General features: G+C 39.5%; 2 protein-coding genes across 2 annotated transcripts; one reads left to right on the top strand and one right to left on the bottom strand.

The window, feature by feature from the left end:
- Window positions 1–768: 768 nt before the first annotated feature.
- Window positions 769–11,614, top strand: AK3 (adenylate kinase 3). The gene is made up of 5 exons (XM_009274258.2): window positions 769–898; window positions 4,166–4,285; window positions 7,293–7,465; window positions 9,800–9,918; window positions 11,267–11,614. The coding sequence occupies exons 2-5, from the start codon at window positions 4,225–4,227 to the stop codon at window positions 11,388–11,390; spliced, it is 477 nt and encodes a 158-aa protein (XP_009272533.1). The 5' UTR covers window positions 769–898; window positions 4,166–4,224; the 3' UTR covers window positions 11,391–11,614.
- A 2,295-nt stretch (window positions 11,615–13,909) lies between these two features.
- CDC37L1 (cell division cycle 37 like 1) lies at window positions 13,910–21,256 on the bottom strand (the record flags this gene model as incomplete). Its single annotated transcript, XM_009274257.1, has 6 exons — window positions 13,910–14,973; window positions 15,823–15,978; window positions 16,884–17,006; window positions 17,304–17,419; window positions 19,476–19,566; window positions 20,972–21,256. Coding segments are annotated over 6 exons (873 nt in total), but the record flags the coding sequence as incomplete, so codon positions are not given.
- Window positions 21,257–22,542: the final 1,286 nt, after the last annotated feature.

Raw genomic sequence — 22,542 nt, 5'->3', positions numbered from 1 at the left:
CCTTCCCCTTCTCCCACCCACCCACCGCTCACCGTCCGGGAAGCCCCTGGGGGGCTTCTTGAAGGGGGTTTGCTGCTCCCCAGTCCCACCTCTATGTGCCCCCCCCGCCCGAGCTTGGACGTCTTCACACAGCTCTTCCTGGAGGCCAGAGGCCACCGAAGTGGGCCTCAAGGCTTCGGCCGAGGATCCTCTAAAAGCTGTCACTTGGCATCCTCTTTGTAAGCGTGAACAGGGCATATCTGGGGTTTATCCCGTTTTACTTGTTTTGTAACACCTAATTGTTTCCTTGTCTTGGTGCTTTTTGTAAGCACCCGGTGCTTTTTGTAGTTGTTTCTGATAGTCTTCCAGCTGAAACATCTTGAAAGGGGAAAATATTCATGTTTTTAACAGGGCAAGAGGAGGAGTTCTGGGCAATCAGACTTTTTTGGAACTCAGATGGCTAGAAGTAGAGGCACCTAGAATTACCAGCTATTCCAAAATTAGAAGGCCTTGTCCCGAACTGGCAGACATACTGTAGTGGTGCTTTCCAAAAACAATGGGCAAAATTTTCAAACTGCTTACCTTGTGCTTTTAAATTATTATTATCTTACAACAAGTTCATATTGTGCTTTGGTTGCAGCATGATCTGTGTTTGCATACAGAGTTGCTTGTATTAGGTAATGATGTGCATTATACTTACTACATAGTCCTAGCTTGACCTCTGGTTCTCTGTTGAGATGCCACAACCCTTCTCTCCGGTGGATTTTTGCAATGATGAAAGGTCCCCTCCTGACTTCCGCATCTGCTTTTCTTCACTGTGGGGTCGAAAACCTTGTAAGGACCCTATCAGGTTGCATGTGATGAAGTGAGAGTATTGTTATTTCCAGCACTTAGAAGCTGTGGAGGACTACATTCACTTGTAAGTATCACTGCAATATTATGGTTAGGTAACTGACAGACATGGTTTTGGAAGCTTATAAGCATGTTTGAAAGTGAAAAATTGCCTGTATTATGAAATCAGTTGTGATGGTATATGATTTCCACATCTCTTTTCACACGAATTCTGTTTGCTCTGTAAGAACAATGACTTTGGCTTAGTTGCCTGACTTTACTACAGTTGATATGTACAAGTTAAACATTTGCTAGGAGCACCACCTGTGCAGGCATATTGGATCACATTCATGCTTTTTCTGCCTGTTTTGTTGTGCAAGCGTAAGTTGTTATTTACAGAGTCACAAAACCAAAATTGTTGCTGTTATGAACTTTCAGTGTAACAAAGACCTAGTGAGGAAGGAAGGCATTCTAGAAGATGAAGGAAATATGTTATTTACTAAGTACTTTAGGTTTTGTGCTCCTCCAATATGTCTTGGAAGCAAGATCAAAGAGAACCAGAATCAAGCTGAAGGGTGTGTGAGAAGAGGAAATTGCAAGTGGAAATACCCCATTGCTTGGTTTGAGGAGGGAGCCATGAAGAAAAGTGATTCGGCAAAGTGTTCTAGGTGGGTTGGACAGATGAAAGAACGTGAAGGAGAAACAAGATGTGAAATGAAAGCGTAGCAGACATGTTAAAACCCTGAATGTGAGGAGAGAAGCCAGTGGAGGGTGTAAGAGATGATGAATTTTGCTCTGAATTAGCTAGCGTAGAACTTAGAGGAATCTGCTACAGAGTTTTTAATTCACTAATTAACCCAGATGAAGCTCTGTTTTAATTTTATTGAAAGTGAGTCACTCGTTGCAGAAATGGTCTGCAAAGGATTGAGATGAATACTGAGGTAGCAGGAGTAAGTATTACACTGAAGGAGGGAGAGGGACCGAGAGGTAACTCAGAGAGCTTTAACAAATTTAGTCGAGGCAAAGAGTTTATGAGTTTTGTTTATAATAGAAGAGTCCTGCAATTCCCAGTTCTTTGGGAACTGTGTTAGGCTAAGTTGGGCAGTTAAAACACTTGGAAAATTAAATATAATTAACAATAGTTATACGGTGCCATTTTTGGCATTTGCTGTCTTGTGAAAATGGACTTTGTCTGTTGAAAAGTCCTGTTGAACATGTGAGCGTCCTTAGCAATTTGCAGTTATTACCATGTTCTGCTGCTTTGGAGAGTGGAGAGTCTGTGACCGCCTCTCTAACGCTAAGCAACCTGTTGTCTGAATATGGCTAGAGCTTGTCTGCTGTAATGTGGTTAGGACATGCCAATTGTTTGCAAAACCATGAAACTTGGATACCTGTTACCACCTAGACAGGAAAGAAACCTGTGTTGCCTTTAATTCCAAAGATTGCCATGCCTGTAGCGGTTTCAGACCCAAGCTGAAAAAAACAGAACAAAATAAAACCAACCAAACTTAATGAAATCCCACCCCCAACAACGGGGGTGGGGGTGGGGGGAAGAAGCTATGGTCTAGCATACAAACTTTTTGTCCTAACATATAACTATTTGGGTACAGTTGTGCCTATTTTTTTCTTCTGTAATAGTGACTTTCTAAACGACCTGAGGTTTGTAGAGAGAGGCAGCATGTTTCCAGCTCTGTTGGTGTAATAATAGGACCTCACAGCTTGCCATACTCTAAACCTCTCTGGGCCTAAAAGCTCTTCTGTCCTTCCGAAGTATGTTAGTACCATTCTCTATCAACCTTGCCTTGTGCATATTCTTAGATCATTGTGGCTAGAGCAATGCTGCAGTGTAAATCAGTAACAGATCCAAGCATCAAGTACACATTAAACTATCTCGATGTAATTTATTCCTCCTCCCAGCCTACTTTTGCAGGGTACGTAGTTCAAAGTGCACTAGAATAATAAAAGAGGTATGACTTGCTGACCTCGAAGAAGGGAGGTAGGGAAAAGAATAGACACTTTGTACCCAGGCAGACTGTCACCTTCTTTCCAGTTTGTGATGTGCTGGAGGACTCAAGCACTGGAGCCTGACTCTTCTCCACGTTGTGAGGATTATTTGAAGTCTGACCAAGGTGCATAGTGCCTATTTCTAAATGGTCTTCAGACTTTTCAAAGCCTGACTATAGATGTGAACACCCAATAAGGGGAAATTGTCCCTTTATCAGTTATATTTTTTTCAGCACCAAAGCTACTGTTTGCATTACTTCAGGGCATCTACTGCTTTTCAGTTGCCTTGTCTGAAGAAGGGCCTCTGTGCTATTGCACGTTCCAATACTGCATCAAGTGATGGTACTGGCATTCTTCATTGCTTTCTGCTGAAACTGGTTTTATCTTGTGTTGGTATGTCAGTCCATCCCATTTTCTCTTCTGTTTAGTTTACTATAACTAGATCTGAATTGGCTGCAAGTAAAGACTTCTGCAGATCCACAATAAAACCAATCTAGCTCCTATTCTGGGTGACTTACATAATTTGGTAATTGTTTTGTAAACGAAGGCCATGGAGACTTTGTGTCTGGGACACAACCCAGGCAAATTATTTTCTTCCCAGCTATACCCGTGATTTGGGTGAAATACAGCATGCTACTGCCTGTCATGTAGGAGCATGGTGTGATATCCGGAACTGTGATGCGTGGATGGCATTTTAGCGAGCCAGTGGGCTAAATGACTGGTATTAAAGGTTAGTCAGTTCCATGGGAAAATACTAGTGTCTGCGCACTCCCACAAATAGTTTACAACATCTATAAACATCCTCTTGTAACTCTAGTAATCATAAAAATACGTATCTGGCAAGTGTGTCCCACTGCATATTGCTCTCTTAAATACCAATGGCATTTCTCTTTGTAGTGAAGTCATAAGTTAATAACTAGCCACTAAACTGAGAAAATAACTTTCTTGACAGGAAATCTGAGGGCTGATATCTTAATGAACTTGTATCCTTTATATTTCTTCTTTTGAAGACTTTTACCTAATGGCCTCTCCTGATCTTAGTTTTTGGAACTTAATATTTCAAATACTTACTAGTAAAATTATTCAGAGGGTGTGGGGGTAGAGGTGTGCTGAATGCCCTGTTGCCATCCCTGAAACTACAGACCAATCAAATTAATCTGATGCATATTTGCATGATCAGATCCTAATGGATCATCTGTTTTTGAATTTCAGCAAGCATACTGTCTGTCTTGTTTACAACTTTACTGTTCTGTGCCATCCTGATCAACACAAATTTTTTTCAGGCTTGTGGGCTTTTTTTGGCTTGCTGGTGGTCAGAGATAGTTTATTGCAACTTCTCTTACTTTCGCAGAAGTTGGAATCCTTGCCAAGTCCTACATTGATCAAGGGCGGCTTATTCCAGATGACATCATGACACGACTAATGCTGAATGAGCTAAAAGGTCTAGATCGGTACAACTGGCTATTGGACGGTAAGTTAGCATATTGGATATCACTCTATACGGAGAGAAAATCTGCACTGGAAAGCTTGGAGTGCTTTGATCGGTTGTGGGTAGCAACGCTCCAGTAGCCATCCTCAAGTCGTAGTAACCGGACAGTATTTGTTGCCAGCTTGTTGTGAAACCTTCAGCAGCTAGTCTGCCCCAGTTTCTTTGGCTGTAAAATGCTTTGCGTGCATCCCGCCTTCAGAGCATTACAGGGATGTTTAATTCATGTTGAAAAAGGTAGTTCAACACTCCAGTAAAATTTCAAAACTGGCAATTCTGCTAATTCTTATGCTTTGTTTCCCCTTTAAAATATGCAGTGAGAAGTTTCTTTTTTTAAAGCCTTTTCTTGTTAAAATCCTTGGGGAATGGAACACTTCTGAAGAATGGGGCTGAGGAATTATTTAAATAGAAAGGTAGGTATGTGATGCAGCAACAAGATAAGTATGGAAAGCAAGGACTGCAGCAGTGCAGTGTGTAATAAATCACTAACAAAAACACTGCTTAAGTGCTCTAAAAGGTCTCTTTCATTTGCTCTTTGGTTCTGTTCTCTAGAGTGAACTGTTCAGCAATTCTGCAGTGTAAGCTCATTGCTCCAGCATTCCCGGTAGAGAGAAAATGCATTTGCCGCTGTCTTCGTGAACTGAATGGCTCTTGTTACCCCAGGCCATGGGACTACAGTTGGATCCACAGCACAAAGATAGCGTCTAGGCTGGATGTGTGTGTTTTCGGATTCTAGTCACAACCTGTCTCAGTAGATAAAACTAAAAAGTTGTTGGTGTGGCTTTTTATTTAGAGGGCGTGAAAAATCCACAGTGCTCTCTGTCCCTTAGTGCTTTATTATAATTGCTTCTAGTACAGTGATCTGTTCTGGTGGCTTTAGTCACAGTTATGTTCCTCCTTAGTGAAGACAAAGGCTTAATCCCCACAGTGAGCAGCACAATGAAACCTAATCAATAAAGGAAAGAGCTGCAGACTTTTTTTTTTTTCTTTAGTTCCAGGTCCTGTGCACACACAGTTCCAGCCTTGTGGATCTGGATGTGTAGCAGTGTAGCTGGGCACACTGGCAACTCTTTAACAGGAGGATGGTGTGGAGACCGTAAGAGAATAAATCAATTGCTGCTGCATGTTAACGTGCTACCTTCTTTAAACTTTTGGAGCAGAAATTTTGTCTACATCAGCATTTGTAATGAGACTCGGTGAATTACACTAGGGAAAGCTCTGGCATAATCGGCTCTGTAGGAACAATACTGTTCTGTTGAAATACGTTAACCAGAAAGTCTTTAGTTTGATAACTGCAACTCAGAACAAACAGCTGAGGTCAGCTAGGTCAAGCTAAATAGAGTTGCTGAGCTGCTTGTGTGCTCGCTTAGCCAAACACCCATTTCCACTGCCTTAGGATAGGTTGGTGACTTCTAGAGTCATAGCAGATGTAGCAGTCTGGGTCGTGTGTGTGCGTGTATGTATGATCTGCTTAGGTTTATGTGCTGTATAATTAGGGCACTTTTCTCTGTGTTCCTGGATTCTTCATAATTCATCACATCTTGTAGATTGTTTTTTCTGTATCGAGAAAACACTGTATGCAGCAAACACTGGTTCAGTTTCAATGAAATGCTTTTGTAAAGGCACTTTAATTTGTTGAGGAAGTTTCTCATTACCAAGTCCCAAAGCAAACTCATTTTCCAGCTGCATAACTAAGATGTGTCGTGGCTGACTAGCTTGTCAATAGTGAGAAAGAACAGAGTGCTGGAGTCCTGGCTCTCCCTCTGCTCTTAATATTTAGAAGCACTTCCATGAGGTAGTATGAACATGAGAGAAATAGGATGAGGGCAGTTAATGGCTGTGATGCAAACCAGGTGCATCAGACTTAATGCACAAGCAAGAGCTTGGTCTGAGTTAATCAACTCTTACCTTTTGTGATGTGTTAGACAAGATACAGTAGCCTTAAGACCATAATTTTTTTTTTTCCTGTTTTAAGGCTAGTTCTTGGCTGGTTCTTTACTCAGGCAATGGACTCATCAACCAGTGCTATGCAAAGAAGAGTTTCTTAAGTTTGTACCTATCAGTACTTGCCTTTATGGAGAAGTTTGCTTGTATAGTATGATGAAAATTACAAGCTACTGAAGAACATGAGACTGTGCAAGAGCTTTGTGGGTAGAGGTATTATTCCAGTGAATCTGTGGTGCAATAGCATGTTCTGCAGTAGCTTTGACCACTGAAGTTCTTGTGGTCAATTTTTCATTTTAAATTCTTTGTGGAGACCTTGGTTTTCTTGTTCTCTGTTCCCCCCGCTTAAGTTCCACTAGATTTCTCTAGTAGCAACATGTGCCTTTGAAGGCACGCTACCGAAGCCGTAGAGTTCTTGGGACAAAATGCAGCATCTTTTAAGTGAATAGACAGATTCCTGTTCAGCCTGAGTGTTCTCACAGTCATCATCCCCGAGGATAGTTTGATATACTGGACTTCCCAGAACTCTTTCTAAAGCTACTCTTTTATGTAAAATTAATCCTGGACTGCCTCTGGTAGATGTATTGGACTTACTGCAACTGAATAAAATAGGTTTGTAATGGTCACCTCCTTAAGCCAGACTTACACAACTGTGGAAGTAAGAGTTGTCACAAATGTTTCTAGCTTGTTCCAGACCTCTAAGTGAACTGCCTGTAGCTTTTATTGTTTGAAATGTGTATACAATGCTTTTATTCAATATAGTGGTATGTAGTACATATGGGTATGGGGTCTTTTTGCATTTATTTGTTACATTTTTGGGAAGATGATTAGCTGAAATGTGGAAATGGAAGCTGGGAGGCGTTTAACAAGTTAAAGTGCCGTGACATGCTGAAAAATACTTGGAAAATCTGATGTCTCTTCAACCTTTACAGTATGATGGTGCTTTTTTTTTTCCTGTTTGACAATTATTTTCTCTAATGATTGAATCCAGGTAATTCTTGCTATAACTCTGCCTTTGGATTTTTATGGAGTTGTTTTCTTTAAAAAGGTTTCCCCAGAACGGTTGCTCAGGCAGAAGCTCTGGATAAAGAATGCCAAATAGACACTGTGATTGACCTAGACGTGCCATTTGAGACCATAAAATGTCGGCTCACAGCACGTTGGATCCACCCTGCTAGTGGCAGAGTCTACAATCTTGAATTCAGTCCTCCCAAAGTGCAGGTAAGCAATACATGTTGGTGTTGGTGCTAAATAAATGTTACATTGCATTTGGTAATTGCAGTAAAATATTGTTTGCATATATTGTTGCAAAACACTAGCTCAGAAGGAAAAGGCTCATTTCATGCCTTAGGAGCGCAGAACCTTTCTGGTAACACCCTGCCTCTGAGGGTATGTTAGTGACCTGGTAGAAGCTCAAGCTGATAGACAATGTGTTTGTCCCCTGCAGAATGAAACGCTATGATGTTTTGTAAGCTCTTGTTAAAGCTGTTCACTGATCTGGAATACTCTCAGTCTTGCACACTGGCATAGGAGTTGGGCATGTTCTTAGCCTGTTCTGCAAGTCTGCAGCCTGTACAGTCCAAAATGTAGTTTCCTTTTCCTTCCTCCAGAGGAGTCATTCTTTGTATCTAGGAAGCACCCCGAATCATCAGTCAGAGGAATCCATTTAATGCTTTCCCTGTGTTTACATTTAACCAGGACAGGTATTTTCAAGGGAACAGTTGTCGTATTGCAAAATTAGATGTAGAAACTTGCCAGTTAGGGAAGCTTCTCGACAGATCAAAGAGGTTATGGCTTGAGATATCCTAAAGAGGAATAGTAAACTTGAAGATAATGATTGTACATCGTTACCTTGAGATCTTTGAGGAACTTTAATTAGCCTTAGTGCAACTCAGCTTAAGCTGTATTTCATCCTTAACTCTAAATAACTTATCTGTTGTGGCATCACATTTCACCTGGAAGCTCTATTAAAGTTACACCAGCAGCATAGCAGGCCTTGTAGTTTTTTGGATTTCAGTGTTGCAGGAAAAGAGGCCAGGTGAAATGGCAGGTAAGCACTGGAAGTGAGCAACTGGAAACACTGCCTTTGTATTGTTTAAAATGTGGTGGTTTAGGTCATGGTTATTTTTAATTGCAGAAGAGCATAGGCAAGCTGCAACAGAGAATTATCAGACCTACCAAAGAGTGGGCTTCAGCTGCAACAACTTTGCTATTAGGAACACTCCACTCTACCTTCCACAAATTAGCAGGCATATAACAACATAGTAAAGTAGATTGCAGTTTTTAAGTGAAACCATGGAATGGAGCTGAACAGCTGAAATACAGTTGTCTCTGTTATCTAATAGACCTGCAAAATGTTCACTTACTCAACAGAACCAAAAGATTATGGCTGTAGAGTTAATGCAAGGCTGAAGACTCAATATTGGATAGTACAATGAAGGCGCTAGTATGGCTCCCTGCACAGATGCTAGAAAGAAACACATGAGTGTTTTAAATGATTGTATTATGTAAACAAGGTAAGTTTGACCATATAAATCCATCTCTAATATGATACAGATGTTCAGAACAGATTTTCTTCACACCTTCATGAACAGAGAAGCTTACTGAACATTGATGGTTATTGATTTTCTGAAACTGACTGCCAGAATGCAAGCAGGAAAGGAAAACATTTTTGTGGTCTAATTGGCTTTGTACTTGCAAGATCACTCATGTTTCCACTCCAAAAGCCAAGTTTAATCTGACATTAGGGAAAATCAAAATTCTTGATGATTTAATTAATATGTACAAAGGAGCAAAGAATCCCTTATGGGTCATATTCTGTCCTCAGATGCACAATGATTCAGTGCACCTAAAAAGGAGCCAACTTTTATGCCACTAGCTAGTCCTTCATAAGATATGCCAGTAGTCAATAATTTCTTCAGTCATTGCTGGTTTCAAGGCTTAAAAGCTCCATAATCACTTAAAGCACTTCAGTAAATTGGAGGTGAAATGTGCAGTAAAGTAGGAGCTGTCACAGTTCACACATTAGGTCCCTACCTCTGTTTACTGAATCCTAGAAAAACTTGAGCTGGCTTTTATGCCATTTTTTGTACAGTTGTTGCTAAATGATAACTCTTCCGTTTTGCGACTTAAAATCAAAGGGCCATTAACGCCTTTCCCCATTTCAGTATTGTCAAACAAAGGTCCAGTTGGTCACTTGCTTGTTTCCTGTTATGCAGGAACATTATACCAACAATATTGTTTTCCCTCATGTGTGAAGATTTTGTCTACATATTCCCCATATTCAACGAATGTTCCAGAAGACAAATTAGTCGAGTTAGTATGACCTAATGTTCATTGCCAATACTGAGAAAATGTTTTTAACTGATGGACTGTTTTACTGGAAAGTCAACATCTTACATTCCAGATAAGATATGAGCAGTAGCCTTTCTCTTTATAAGCAGAAATCTACACCTTGACTAACTGGAAACTGATCATAATTTAAATAGAAAATTACACAAACACTTAAACAGAAATAAGAAATATACACCAGTGTTTGCTTTTAACCATGATTAGGGCATTGATGATATTACTGGAGAGCCACTTGTTCAGCGTGATGATGATAAGCCAGAGACGGTTACCAAGAGGCTGCAGGCTTATGATGCACAAACAAAACCTGTTCTAGAATATTATCGGTAAGTAGTAAAATCTATTCTTCCACATTCTAAAAGCTTCTTCCACATTAGCATAGCAAGGAACATATCTCTTCAGTTACAGAGATACTGCAACAGTGAACGTGGTATGAGTAGCAGTGTATCTTTCATCAACTCAATAAGAAATCAACCCAGGAAAATGAGTGTGTTTTCCACTGTTGCATGAACCACTCTTCAGGAGCCTGCTTAGCAAAAGAGCCTTTCACTGCAGCCATATTTAGTTTTACAAAGAGTGCTATGCATTATTCAATACATTATAGTACTGTTCTGAGCAACGTAGCTCTGGTTAGTGAGGTAACAGAGACAGTTCCTGTTTTTTGAAGATTTAACAGTATTTTTTGTTCTGGATGTATAAGTAGAAACCCTCCTAACAAGGGATACGCAAATTGAAAAAGTGGCTTTTCTAAGAAAAGGACTGTGACGGGCACAGCTAGCAAGACTCTTTGGGAATAAGCAGCTATTTGAGAATACTGCCACTTGCACTGAGGAATGGTAACAAATTACTAGTTCTTTTAAGAGCCAAAATTACACACAAAGTTTCTCTTAATGTAAAGCTGCACATATTGCATTGCTAATATATAGATAATAGAAGGTCACCATGTAGAGCTTTGTAGTCTTATCTTGCCTAGACAAAGAAATCAGAGTCTCTTTGACAACATCCTGAAGTGACTGTCCTTCCTCTGTCTCCGTATCCACCACCCTTCATTATGCTCTACCAAAACGGTTGAGCAGAAGACTAGAAGCTCCATCTTTGGGGTGGTTAAGTTTGAAAGGAGTAGTTTTTCTGGATTGATAATGATTTTCCTGACTTTGGTAGCTTTCTGAATTGAAAATGCCTCAAAGCATCACAGTAAGACATAGGCCCAAGCTATTATTATTACTGATAATAACATACTTTACAGATAAAAGTAGCTACTAGAACTAATTCAGAATAACTTGATTGTGCCTGGTTCACTTGCTTGTTCTGATGCACCTTCTTTGATCCTTGAGGTGTAACTTTACAATACCTGGGTTAGTCGCAGTTGTTTGGATAACTGCTGTATAGCATGTGCTTTATGACTGCATTGCTGCTTCTTATTTTTACCCTTCATAGTTTGTTATTAAGTACTCTGTGGACAGCTGTCAGTTTTACGAACTGATGTGGCCAATAGCTCACTGTTTCAGGAACAGAGTAATGCATGTCCAGCCTGCATTCCCAATGTTACAGCTGTTCCTGGTGCTAAATCACATGCATATTCGCACACTCCTGTCAGGGCAATCTTAAAGTGAGGCAGAGACCCTGGAACAGTTAATTTGACTTCTGTAATGCTTTCTTCTTTTTCTTCCTTAGGGAAAAAGGGTTATTGAAATCCTTCTCTGGAACAGAAACCAATAAGATCTGGCCACATATTTATGCCTTCCTCCAAACCAAGTTGCCAGATGTGAGCCAGAAAGATGCTGCTACTCCCAGGTGAAATAGGTCTAACTTCTGCTCATCTGTCATAGCTCACACTTGATTACATGAGATTCAGCAATCAAGGATTTCTCTAAGTAGTCTATCAGACTGATCAATAATTAAAGGCTAATGTTGTCCTTTAACTTACATTATGATAAAACTTGGTTGCATGTGGTTCTCACTTTAATGCTGTATTTTTTTATATTAAATATACCTAATTTTTATAATATAGTAACTGACTTTGTAACAAAAGCAGCTACTCTTGTGTCTCTTATTCAGAAAATATTTACGTTTGCAAATATTGACTGGTGAAGGAAACACACTTCAGAATACAGCTTAATTACAAAGCACATCGATTGATTTACTCACTCATGAGATGTAGTGTGAAGCAATGATAAGGACACGAAAGCACATTTCTTGAATGTGTGATTAGTTGGGGCCAGCCAGAAGCTGTCGGGAGCCATGACCACAATTCTGCAAAAAGCCATTTCAGACCAGAATTGGCATATGTATAGGTTGATCCCATGGAAGACAGTGACCTTCTTTTAGCTTTGCTTGCACAGATGGTAGCTGATTTTGCTGGGCTTAAATTACCCTTAACACCTGCTTGGATGATTTGCCTTATTACTATGTTTATATTTCTGCCCTCAGAGTCACTATCTTGCAGGCATGAGAAATGGAGTTTCAATGATGTGTAACATATTTGGTAAAGCCTCTGTCTTTGTGCAGCTCTGTAAGACTTTATTAGTAAAAAGACAGCAGATATTGAACAGATTAAGTGTAATCTGGTAAGCCTGTAGCTAGATGATCTTGACTAGTAAGTGTGTCTTTTCTACTATCTTTGAAAAAACAACTGCTCATCAATGCCAGTGCCAGGATTTCCAGTGGTCAAATTACTAATTTTGTCATATTACTGTAGCAAGTTTTATTGTAGCAATTGGACTGGTTTTCATGAGTTCATACTACTAATTCATGTCTCTGACCAGCTCTTGTATTTATTTATTCACTAGATAACCGGAGTTAAAAACCTCCACAGGCCACACTTTTTAACACTCCAGGTAATGCAGACATTGCTATTTTTCAGTGAACTCTCCTAATCCTTTTTTATGCTCACCAGACTGAGAGTTTCAAGAAGAGTCAGCAAAACCTGAGGAACAAACAACTCTGTCTAGGCAACGTCTGAAGTAGCTGTGTCCTACTAATGCAGGTCCCAATCTCCTTTTGCAGTGACTGTAAACAACTACAGCGCTGTGGTGCTGATGTACCTTGGACTACGTTTGCACGTCTAGTTTTAGCATTATCAATATTGAGACACATTTGAGTCTAAAAAAGGTAGTCATTGTAGAATTTGTAAAGCTTTCCCATTACTATAAATGAACAATATGGGCAGCAGCTATCACTGCAAGCAGCTTTCCTTACATTTTAAAGAAAGCTTCCCAAAAGGCTGAGCTGACCACTTGTACTTCCATCTTCAGAAATGTCTGTATGGAGGCTGTAGACTGAGTGAGTTTAGAGATGCACTTCCTTAAAAAAGTCATGGTTAGAAAACAGTAGCTACTACATTACAGTGAGAAACCCTGATGTGCTGCCTGCTTACTTCTATTTATGCATTTTGATTTCAACAAAAAGCAGCTATGCTTGGTTTTTTTGCCAGCCTATGTAAGTTTCAGTGAGTTGGAAGGAGAATGGGGAAGGAATCTCGTTATGATTTGACACTTATTCCCAGACCATCCAATTTTAGCCCCTTAGAAACTTTAAAAATAACTTTCAGTATATCACAGGTTGCTAGATCAACGTGGCTCTACAGCTAATGGTAGCAATTACAAGTCACTGTGCTACACTGCCCTTACTACCCTTGTATATATCATTCAGTTAAAAAACAACCTGAAGTTATTAGTTTCCCTTAGTTTCCCTTAATAATTAATTAATTATTAAGGAGGAGGCAGTGTTTACTTTATCCTCTCTGGAGTATCTGTCAAACAACAACAAAAAAATTACTACTGAAGCTGGTTATCTCTAATTTGCAGCTGGGCCAGAGCTGCTCCTTGCTCCTTTATCCTCAGTCTGTCTGCAAAAGGACTGCTAGAGAACACAAGGCACATGAAAAGCTACTTCTATCAGTGGATCTGGAGTTCCTACTTTTGCTACTGCATTTGTACTAACACTCTAGTATATACTGCAGACTTAAGACTTTTCCCTATCTCTGCTATAGCCAAAGCTGAAAATCACTGGATCTCAGCACAGCTTTTGCCTGAATTAGCAACTGCAGGTAGACTGTGTTCATCAAACTATTGAAATCTAGATACCTTCCAGACCTTACATACAATCAGAACAATACAGTAAACGACTGAGAGTATGTACCAATACCATTATTTGAGATACGAGCTGTCTTCACTGGAGTCTTCCAACTGCAGTATATATTTTTATAGATAGAACTGCTGTAATAGCTGCAAGTTAGAAAAGCACAGTAGAATTTTGGATTGCAGAGGTTCTGTGGAAGGCCTTGTCTAGGAACAGTATTTGGATTTCCAGCTCCTCAAACAGGAAGCTTTTAATGATTTTCCACTTTAATTGTTTGAGTTGGCAATGTCAGAAACCCACTTTAGTCGCATATGAAATACCTTTCAAACCCTGCATGACACCTTACCCTATATGAACTGCGATGAAGCTTTTTGTTTAAACTGAAGTCTTAGCCTAGCCTTTGTACCTCAAGTTCCCTCCAACCCCTCCATCAAATACTTCTCCCCATAATGAGACTTGGTTTAAAAAAAATTCTGAAGTTAGCCTTATGAACAAGAAGAGAGTCAGACTCTCAGAAATCATACAGCCCAGCACTCATATGTAGACGAGCATTGCTTACATTTTAGGACAAAACCAAGTTATGTTTAATGAAAGCACAATGTAACATTTAAATCCCCTTAGTAGAGGTAGAAAGCCAGTGTTTTAATCTAATCCATTCAGATCTGAAATACTGATACCAGGTATTGATTTATTGCTATTAGTGATAACCAAATTTGAGAGCTTATAACGTCAGCAAGGTAGCATGAATACAGTTGTGATCTCCAATATTCATAGAGTAAAACATGTCCACATCTGTAGTAAGACAATAGCAGATTCTACCAAGAATCTGCCGTTTCTTGTAAACATTGTATTTGTGCAGATTTTTTTTTCATACTTTAATTTCTAAAGTCATGAAAGGCAAGGTTAGTAGCAGAAAACACATCCAGTTTCACATTCGGCAATATGAGAACCCTGCTCTGCAAGGACAACCAAAAACCTAGCAGCACATTTTCAAACAATATTACAAGTTTTTCTGAATTACCCACCCTTCAAAATCCCTTACCCCCTAAAACCAAACAACAACAAAAATCTGACACCAAAAATAAAGTGCAGTACCCAGAAAAATAAGTGTCAAGAAAATAGCCATGTTTGTGTCTATGAAAAAAAAAAAAAAAGAAAAAAAGAAAAAAAAAGAGTACTTGGCCTCAGTCTTAAGAGTACTATACTGTGTCCATCATTTTGGATTCTTCTTCATCTCTTTGTATCACAGAGTTTAAACTGCAGACATCTGTGTTTATGGGACCTTGTAGATCACCTGTGTTCTGCAACAGATGGAAAATTGACAGCTTAATTCTCCATAACTGTGTATACAGCGTGAGAGAGAGAAAGAGAGAAACAGAGAGATTTTTAGCTTAAGCTGGACTCTTTGTGTTATCCATCTTAAGATGAGACAAATTTAAAATAGTAAGGAAATAAGCTCTGAAAAATTCATCAACCAATATTATCTCACTGTGTCAAGAATTCTTTAAATTTGCTGGCATAGCTTGTATTTGGTCTCAATATTTCTGGCACTTGACTGCACATTTACTTAAAACTCAGCTGTTGGATCTTACTTGAGAGGTACTTTAATCAAATTATTTCAAATAAGTAGTTTCAATTGTGACTCCTTCCCTAATACCTAACTTTTGACAATCTTTTAAGTTGCTTCTTCATTCCAGAATGTGGCCATTACTAGTACTGTAACAAAAGACCTAAGTACCCTCAGTTTCCTTTTATCACAACAGGAGACTTTCCTTAGGCTTGACTTACCTGAATGATCCCATGAATAGGGTTAGTCATTTTACACTGAAAGCTCATTTCACTGCTTGTGGTAAAGAACATGAATACAATTGTAGCATTTGGTCAGTTTTATGATGCAGTGTTATTTTAAGCACGAAAATGTAAGGGCAGTGAACTAACATATGCTTTTGATGTTATGCTGATGCTTTCTGAATTCCAGCAAGTAAAAAGAAAGCCCATATATGCCTTGCATATTGATAATACTGCATGTTATATCCTGAGCACTAGCAGTTCTAGGAATAATCCTCTTTATATTTCAGAAAGGTACAGCTTCTCAAGGCAGGACCTAACGCCACTTTAGTTAGATTAATTTCTAGAAATAATAAACCTACCTGTGAAAAAGATGACAGCTCTCCTACAAGACCAGGATTGACACTGAGATCGTGTAGTAACATAGTTTGAAAGCCATGTGATTGTGACCAGATTCTCACTCTCGTCTTGAATGCCTCCAGTTCATTTTTAAAAGCCTCAAAATAGCCTTCTCCTGTCTGCAAAGAGAAAAATGAAATATTTGTACTTCAGCCAGATTTACTTTTGAGTTGTAAGCATACACAGTGCTGAGAAAACCCACTCAGTAATGCATGTTATACCCTTCGGGGAATAACAACTGTGAACAACTCAAGAATAATGTTAGTCAATTTAAAATGAAATTTCAGGTAGATTTCTTCTTAAGACAATCTGTAGTATTTATATGTAGAAGCAAAGTAATTTATTTATCTAAGGACATGTAAAAATAAATCTAATTTTAGCCTTTCCTTTATTCCAACTCAGAAGCCAGTACCCTTAGAAGAACAGGTGCTTGTTGTAGCACTCTGGTCAAAAGTAAAGCACAAGTTGACTTGCACTTTAACTGAACTCCTTTAGGCAATATTGAGATCCATCAGTCTCTTGAATAACTGAATACAGTCTACAGCAAACCACAGTTTCAGTCTTCCCGCATTTCTCCTGCATAGCTCTGGATTGCTCTATTTCAGTAACGAGAAAGGGACACTATTTTGGGCCCCACTGTGAACGGCAGATGAAATGGAAAGTTGTGACAATACATAGGTACACTGTGAAAACACAGCTGTAATTAGCCAAAATCAGTCCTTAAACCGGTCTATGTTTGCTGTTGTTACTTAGTTATTACTTGTCTATAACATCCCTGTTGTCCCCCTGCTGTATCTTGCTTTCCCTCTGGGATAAGCAAAATCCACTAACCTTTCATTTTCAGAATGGGAATTACACCAAAATATTCTGTCTAGAAGAGAACTGCTAACAAAACACTTTCCCATAAGCCTAAGTCAGTACATAAAATATTTAGCCTCTTAGGATTAGGAAGAAGCCTTCTCTAAAACACTGGTCCCTTGTACAGCATCAAGAGTTTCTCCCGTCATTACCCAAGTTGACTTACTTTGGCTTTTTGGAAAAAGAGACGAAAACAGCCTCTTGGATCCACATTGCAGCTTCTGGCAATTTCTATAATAAACTGCATTACAACTGCTTGGTGTGCTACTTGCTCCATCAGAGCTCTTTTCTGAAAAAAAGTTAAAGTTATGATTTAAAGATATTTCCTGTGATTATATTTCTAAAATTCAGCATAATTTCCTTTTGTTCTAGTTCCTAAACAGATGAGAACTGATGCTCACAGAAGCAAGGGGACTGACAATTAGCTATAACTAGACATGTGTGACAGTGCACTACAGAGTTGTTCTTCAATAAAGTAGAGAGAGGGTGGGAAGAACAGTTAAATAGCTAATCAAGTTGGTCAGCTTTTCTATATTGCAAGTGGGAAACTGTATGCTTTCAAACAACTTAAACGTCTTCTTCATACCTGTTCAGCTTCTAGATGAAAACACCACAACATGAGATATCTAGATGTTTCTTCACATACCAGATACGGGTGATCAGACAAAAATCTTTGACTATCATCCCATCTGCTCAGCATACCTAATAAGAGAAATATAGTTAAGATATTCTAAACAGATAAATGATTTAATGCAGCAAGGAAGTTACTTGCATTGATACCCCAGTATATGTAACACCTTTGTGATTCACTAACCTCAGAATGACAGCATGCAGCTAAATTTGGGGGGTTTATTTATACATCTAACCAACACTGAAAGAGCATTACCAGAGGTATAATTAGACTTTGAAGATACTAAAAGTAGATTTTAAATCTCAATTTCCTGTATTTTAATGCATGTCTAGCATCATTGATAAGTTATGTTTAATCAGTTCTCATATACACTAACAAAGTGGTGTAGGTATCTATTAGTTGCATCATCAAATAGTTTAAAAAGTTTATGGATATTTACATTCAGCGATTCTGACAAACACAGATCCTCTAAATGTTTGCAAATAAGAATGCGAAGAAAAGAATGTGTAATCTGTCAAAAATGAAAGCGCTTCTAACACATGATTTGCTAGGTTTTTAGGAAATTTGAATTTAATTACCGGAACAGCTTGATCTCAAAAAGCAAAGCCACATCAGTATTGGAAAGTTAACTAGAAGATTGAATTGTGATAGCATGAAGCTACCTTCATGTAAAGAGCTGAGTTTAAAAATCAGAACTCAATACTCAGACCACTTCTTAAAATTGTCCTTTATGTATCACTGACAGTCAAGTCATTACTGGCAACAGGTACCAAATGTACAGCTTTACCCGTCTATCAGCGTGTAATTATAACTGGGCTAAAGATAATTCAGTGGTAATGACCTAAGCTAATCTTAATTCTAACAAACAAATGCCTAAAGAGAAAGCAATGGCTAATATTTCTTTTGGCTGTTTTCAAGAGAGCAGTCCGCATAAGTTCTTTATTGCTTGAAAGCCAGAGCAGGATCCAGAAAGAGGGCTCAAGCTAGTGAAGTCCACACTGCCCCTTGGCAGCAGTTAGCACAGAACAAGAGATGTGAAAGAGCATTAATGTACTGTCTCTTTTTACAATGGGCTTAACATATTTTGAATTAAAATAACAACATGGCTTTGAATTTAGGAGCAAAGTAATTTAGACAGCAAAGTAATTTTGCCCAGCTCTTAGCTAGGAAGCCTGCAAGAAAGCCTCTTTTTTTCTGCTGAAATGCACAGCAGGGGAGATGTCTTCTGATTCTGCTATCATTACACGTAGCAGTTAAGATATTTGAGAGAACCTGTGCCTATCACTGCTGTTGGCATACTCTGACAGTGTTGTGCCTCAACTTGGTACTTGCAAGGCTTGCTAAGGTTAACAGGGCTAGAAACCCTTTCTTTAAAACAGTTTAAGATCCTTAGAAGCCAAATAGCTTAGTAAAAACGAGTTTGTACAAAGAATTGAATTTTGCCAACTCAGTCCTGTTCTTGATTATTCTGGAATTCCAAATACGGCTATTCTATACCATAGTCTTAGACCAACCTGTAACTAAGAATGGAAAGCACTCCAGAGAACCATCAAAACTTCAGATTACTTTACAAGATCAGCTTTGTGCTTAATTGGGTTCAACAATTATGACAGAGCTGAAGTGACACCTAGTGGACAATTAAATGTAATTTTAAGAAACGCACAGTTCCATGCACACATACTCTCAGTAGGCATTTACAGACATTTCCCTTTAATCAATCATTACCCTTGTAGCTTAATAATCACCAGAAAAAACATTTAGTAAAAGGAGACAGCTATGGACAATCCCATGCACTTTTATAGACACAACTTACATTTCCATAAATGTCTGTGCCTTTTCCCACTGAACAGCAGAAAAAGTTGCTAGAACATCACTTTTCAGGGCTTAAGCTCATTTCAGTATTTTTTTTTTTTAATTTAAGTTCTTAATTGGTCACAGGAACTAAGAAGCTTCTACAGTTTACACCTTATTTCGCTTTGAAAATATTATCTGTCCTGATAAAATAAAGCTGAACAGTCTATTAGCCAGGTCTTTCATTTGTTAGCATTCATTCTGTACAATAAGGAGCAAACCTACACAAATTCTGTAGAAGTTTGAACTGCAAAATGTTGGAAAAAGCACACTCACCAAAGTGTCTAATCTTTTGTTCATGTTTTTGCATAAGTGGTTCAGACACATCTTCGTCTTCTATTTCTTTTCTTTTTTGATTAATAAAACTCTGAGGAAGAGAAAAATGGTACTATCACAGAAACTCCAGACATATCTTTTTGTGATATATAGGAGTATTATATTTTAATATGTTACTATTTAAAGGGCTATGTTCTTATTTTAGAGTCATGTCATATACTTGAGAAGGTTTTCTTTTAAAAAAGTGCATTACCTAATCATAGAGTTTAAAAGTCTCATTATAGTCTACTGACCAAAGAACCCTGAGAAACTTCTGTCCTTAGGTAGGAACTTACTGATCTGTCAACAATGAGAATCATGTACATTGCAGCCTAGATGCAGCTAAATCAGTGAGAACAGGAGCTGCGCTAGCTGTTCAAATTAAATTGTGAAATCAAAGCTGAGATTCTGCTATAAAAAAAAGTTTGTGCTAAATAATCTGTATTACAGTAGTCATTATTAGAGGCAAACTGACAGTTTCACGTTTTAAGAATTTGGCACACACGCTCTTCATGTGAAGAAACTCATTCAGCGCATCTGGCAACACTTGCACTACATAGAATCATAGAGTGGTTTGGGTTGGAAGGGACATTTAGAGATCAGGTAGTTCCACCCCTCCCTGCTGTGGTCAGGGAAATCTTTCACTACATCAGGTTGCTCAAAGCCCCATCCAACCTGACCTCTATTGCTTCCAGGGATGGGGCACCCACAACTTCTCTGGGCAACCTGTTCCAGTGTTTCACCACCCTCATCATAAAAAATTTCTTCCTTACATCCAGTCTAAACCTACTCTCTTTCAGTTTAAAACCATTGCCCCTTGTCCTGTCACTACAAGCTGTTACAAAAAATCTCTCTCCATCTTTCTTATAAGCCCCCTTTAAGTATTGAAAGGCCACAATAAGGTCAATAAGGTCTCCCCAGCACCTTCTCTTCTCCAGGCTGAAAACCTCAACTCTCTCAGCCTTTTTTCACAGGAGAGGTGTTCCAGCCCTCCGACCATTTTCAGGGCCCTCCGCTGGACCTGCTCTAACAGGTCCTCGTCTTTCTTGTATTGGGGACCGCAGAGCTGGATGCAGTACTCCAGGTGGAGTCTCACCAGAACAGAGTAGAGGGGGAGAATCAGCTCCCTCAGCCTGCTGGCCATGTTGCTTTTTATGCAGCCCAGGATATGATTGGCTTTCTGGGCTGGAAGTGCACACTGCTGGCTCATATCTAATACCTAGATGACCCACGCAAGTTCTGATCCGCACTTCTGGTAGCGAAATGTCATCCAGATTTGTAGTATGAGTGCAGCTGGCTCCCTTCCATGAGGCAAAGTAAGAAAAAAAAAATCTCCATTTAACACATACTGTGGTTTTCTGCTGTACTGGATGCAGAAGACACTCAAGACTAGTAACAAGTGGAATGAAAAAAAAGAGGCTAACACTTGTTTTCATGCACACTGATATGGGTCATACCTTATTAAATACCTCCTTACTAACAGGATCTGTGTTCCATAGATTCTGTCTTTCCCTCTGGTTTAGTGCTTCTTCTTTTCTTCTCCACTCTTCCTCTCTCCATCTCAACTCTGCAGCTTCAGTCTTTGCTTGAGCAGATTCCTGATCGCGGGATTCTGAATTATGCAGTGCTAAGCTACCAAGTTTTTGCTGGGCTTCTGCTAGGTTCCACGTGCATTCTACAGAGTGCTTCACAAACTCTCTTTCTTTTTGGCAGGCTAATTCAATCCCTTGGCTGTATGTCTGTGAGGAAAATCAGACATGCTATTTATAGAGGGAAAATTGACAGTTTACAGTTTGCATAGGAGCAGACAGGCCAAAATCCCAAAGATAATGCACCTGGAAGGCACCTTAGATATGCAACATTATATTTGCAGGAGTGATGAAGCACGGTATTGTACAGTTTTTTAGAAAGATTTCTAATTCAAGCTGTCTTTATGTTGTTACGTGCATTTGCAAAATCATGGATCACGTACTGCTATCAGTAATAGTCGCCAGACTGTAAAAATACTTTTGACACAGCTGAAACCCCTCTGGCTATCTTTGGGCTGCAATGCTAGCAACAGCCAAATGTGAGAATACTCTGAATATATACTTCTGAGAAGAAAGTATCAGTTTTGTGATGTCAGATCACAATAGTAACGTAACTGCTGCTGCCTGCATTTCAATATGGATTAGTACCTAACAGATGGCCAACATCTTCCCTTGAACTGACAGTGAAAGTGGAATTTAAGTTATGAAGTGGCTGAGGCTCAGCATAAGCATATGCTCCTTTTGGTCAAATCTATTGAGGAGGTCACCACTCACAGCTGGGAGAGAAAAGTGACCTCCTAAGCAACAGTGCTTATGTTACTTCCAGGTGTGTGCTGGGAATTCACACTCAGTAACTTAACAAATTATCCTCTAAAGCATATGCCATGCCTTCCTGCCAAGAGCATAGAAAAAACATCCATACCCACTAGTTCCTCAGCCTTCCAGTGCCATGTTATGAAATCTGTGGTGCTGATAACCTCTGGCAGAGGGACATGAAGGACAACACAAGTTGTGAAAGATCATTTGAAGGAAACTTTAATGCAGGTACATCAAAGTTCTTGTGCCAACTTTGTTTTGGAATTGCAGCATTTTTATTTCTTTTGTAACAAGATAAAAATTTCACTGTTTGGAAAACTAATGTAATGGCAGCTTCTTGCAAGAACACACAGAACTCCTGACAATATATCTCTAAAACGCCGACTTGACCTAGCCAACAGAGAAACACACCGCCTATATATCTGCTTTTTAGACGTAAGGATGCCGGGATAAGTTCAACCCAGCTCCTTCCACATCATTCGTCAAACGTGGAACTGTTACTCACGGGTGGTGGCAGACGCCAACCCCCCCCCGCGGCGGCAGCGCATCTGCCCGTCCTGGCGTGCTCCAGGGCGGCGGGGCGGCCCCGGAGGGGAGCGGACACTTCCGCACACCCCCGCCCAGACACGCACCGGGCTCTGCGGTGACCCACGTCCCTCCGCGGCCCCCTCCCCGCGGCGGGG

Source organism: Aptenodytes forsteri, unplaced genomic scaffold (genome assembly GCF_000699145.1).
Source record: "Aptenodytes forsteri isolate BGI_AS27 unplaced genomic scaffold, ASM69914v1 Scaffold46, whole genome shotgun sequence".
NCBI lineage: Eukaryota > Metazoa > Chordata > Aves > Sphenisciformes > Spheniscidae > Aptenodytes > Aptenodytes forsteri.
The sequence above is the reverse complement of the archived record's forward strand: the minus strand, read 5'-3'. Positions and strand labels throughout refer to the sequence as shown.

What these genes read in the sequence shown, in the direction of transcription:
- AK3 (XM_009274258.2), top strand. Translation starts at nt 4,225, where the DNA reads ATGACACGACTAATGCTGAATGAGCTAAAAGGTCTAGATCGGTACAAC. An exon ending in GTACAACTGGCTATTGGACG is followed by an intron (nt 4,286 to 7,292) that starts GTAAGTTAGCAT and finishes TTCTTTAAAAAG; the next exon opens with GTTTCCCCAGAACGGTTGCT. An exon ending in TCAGTCCTCCCAAAGTGCAG is followed by an intron (nt 7,466 to 9,799) that starts GTAAGCAATACA and finishes AACCATGATTAG; the next exon opens with GGCATTGATGATATTACTGG.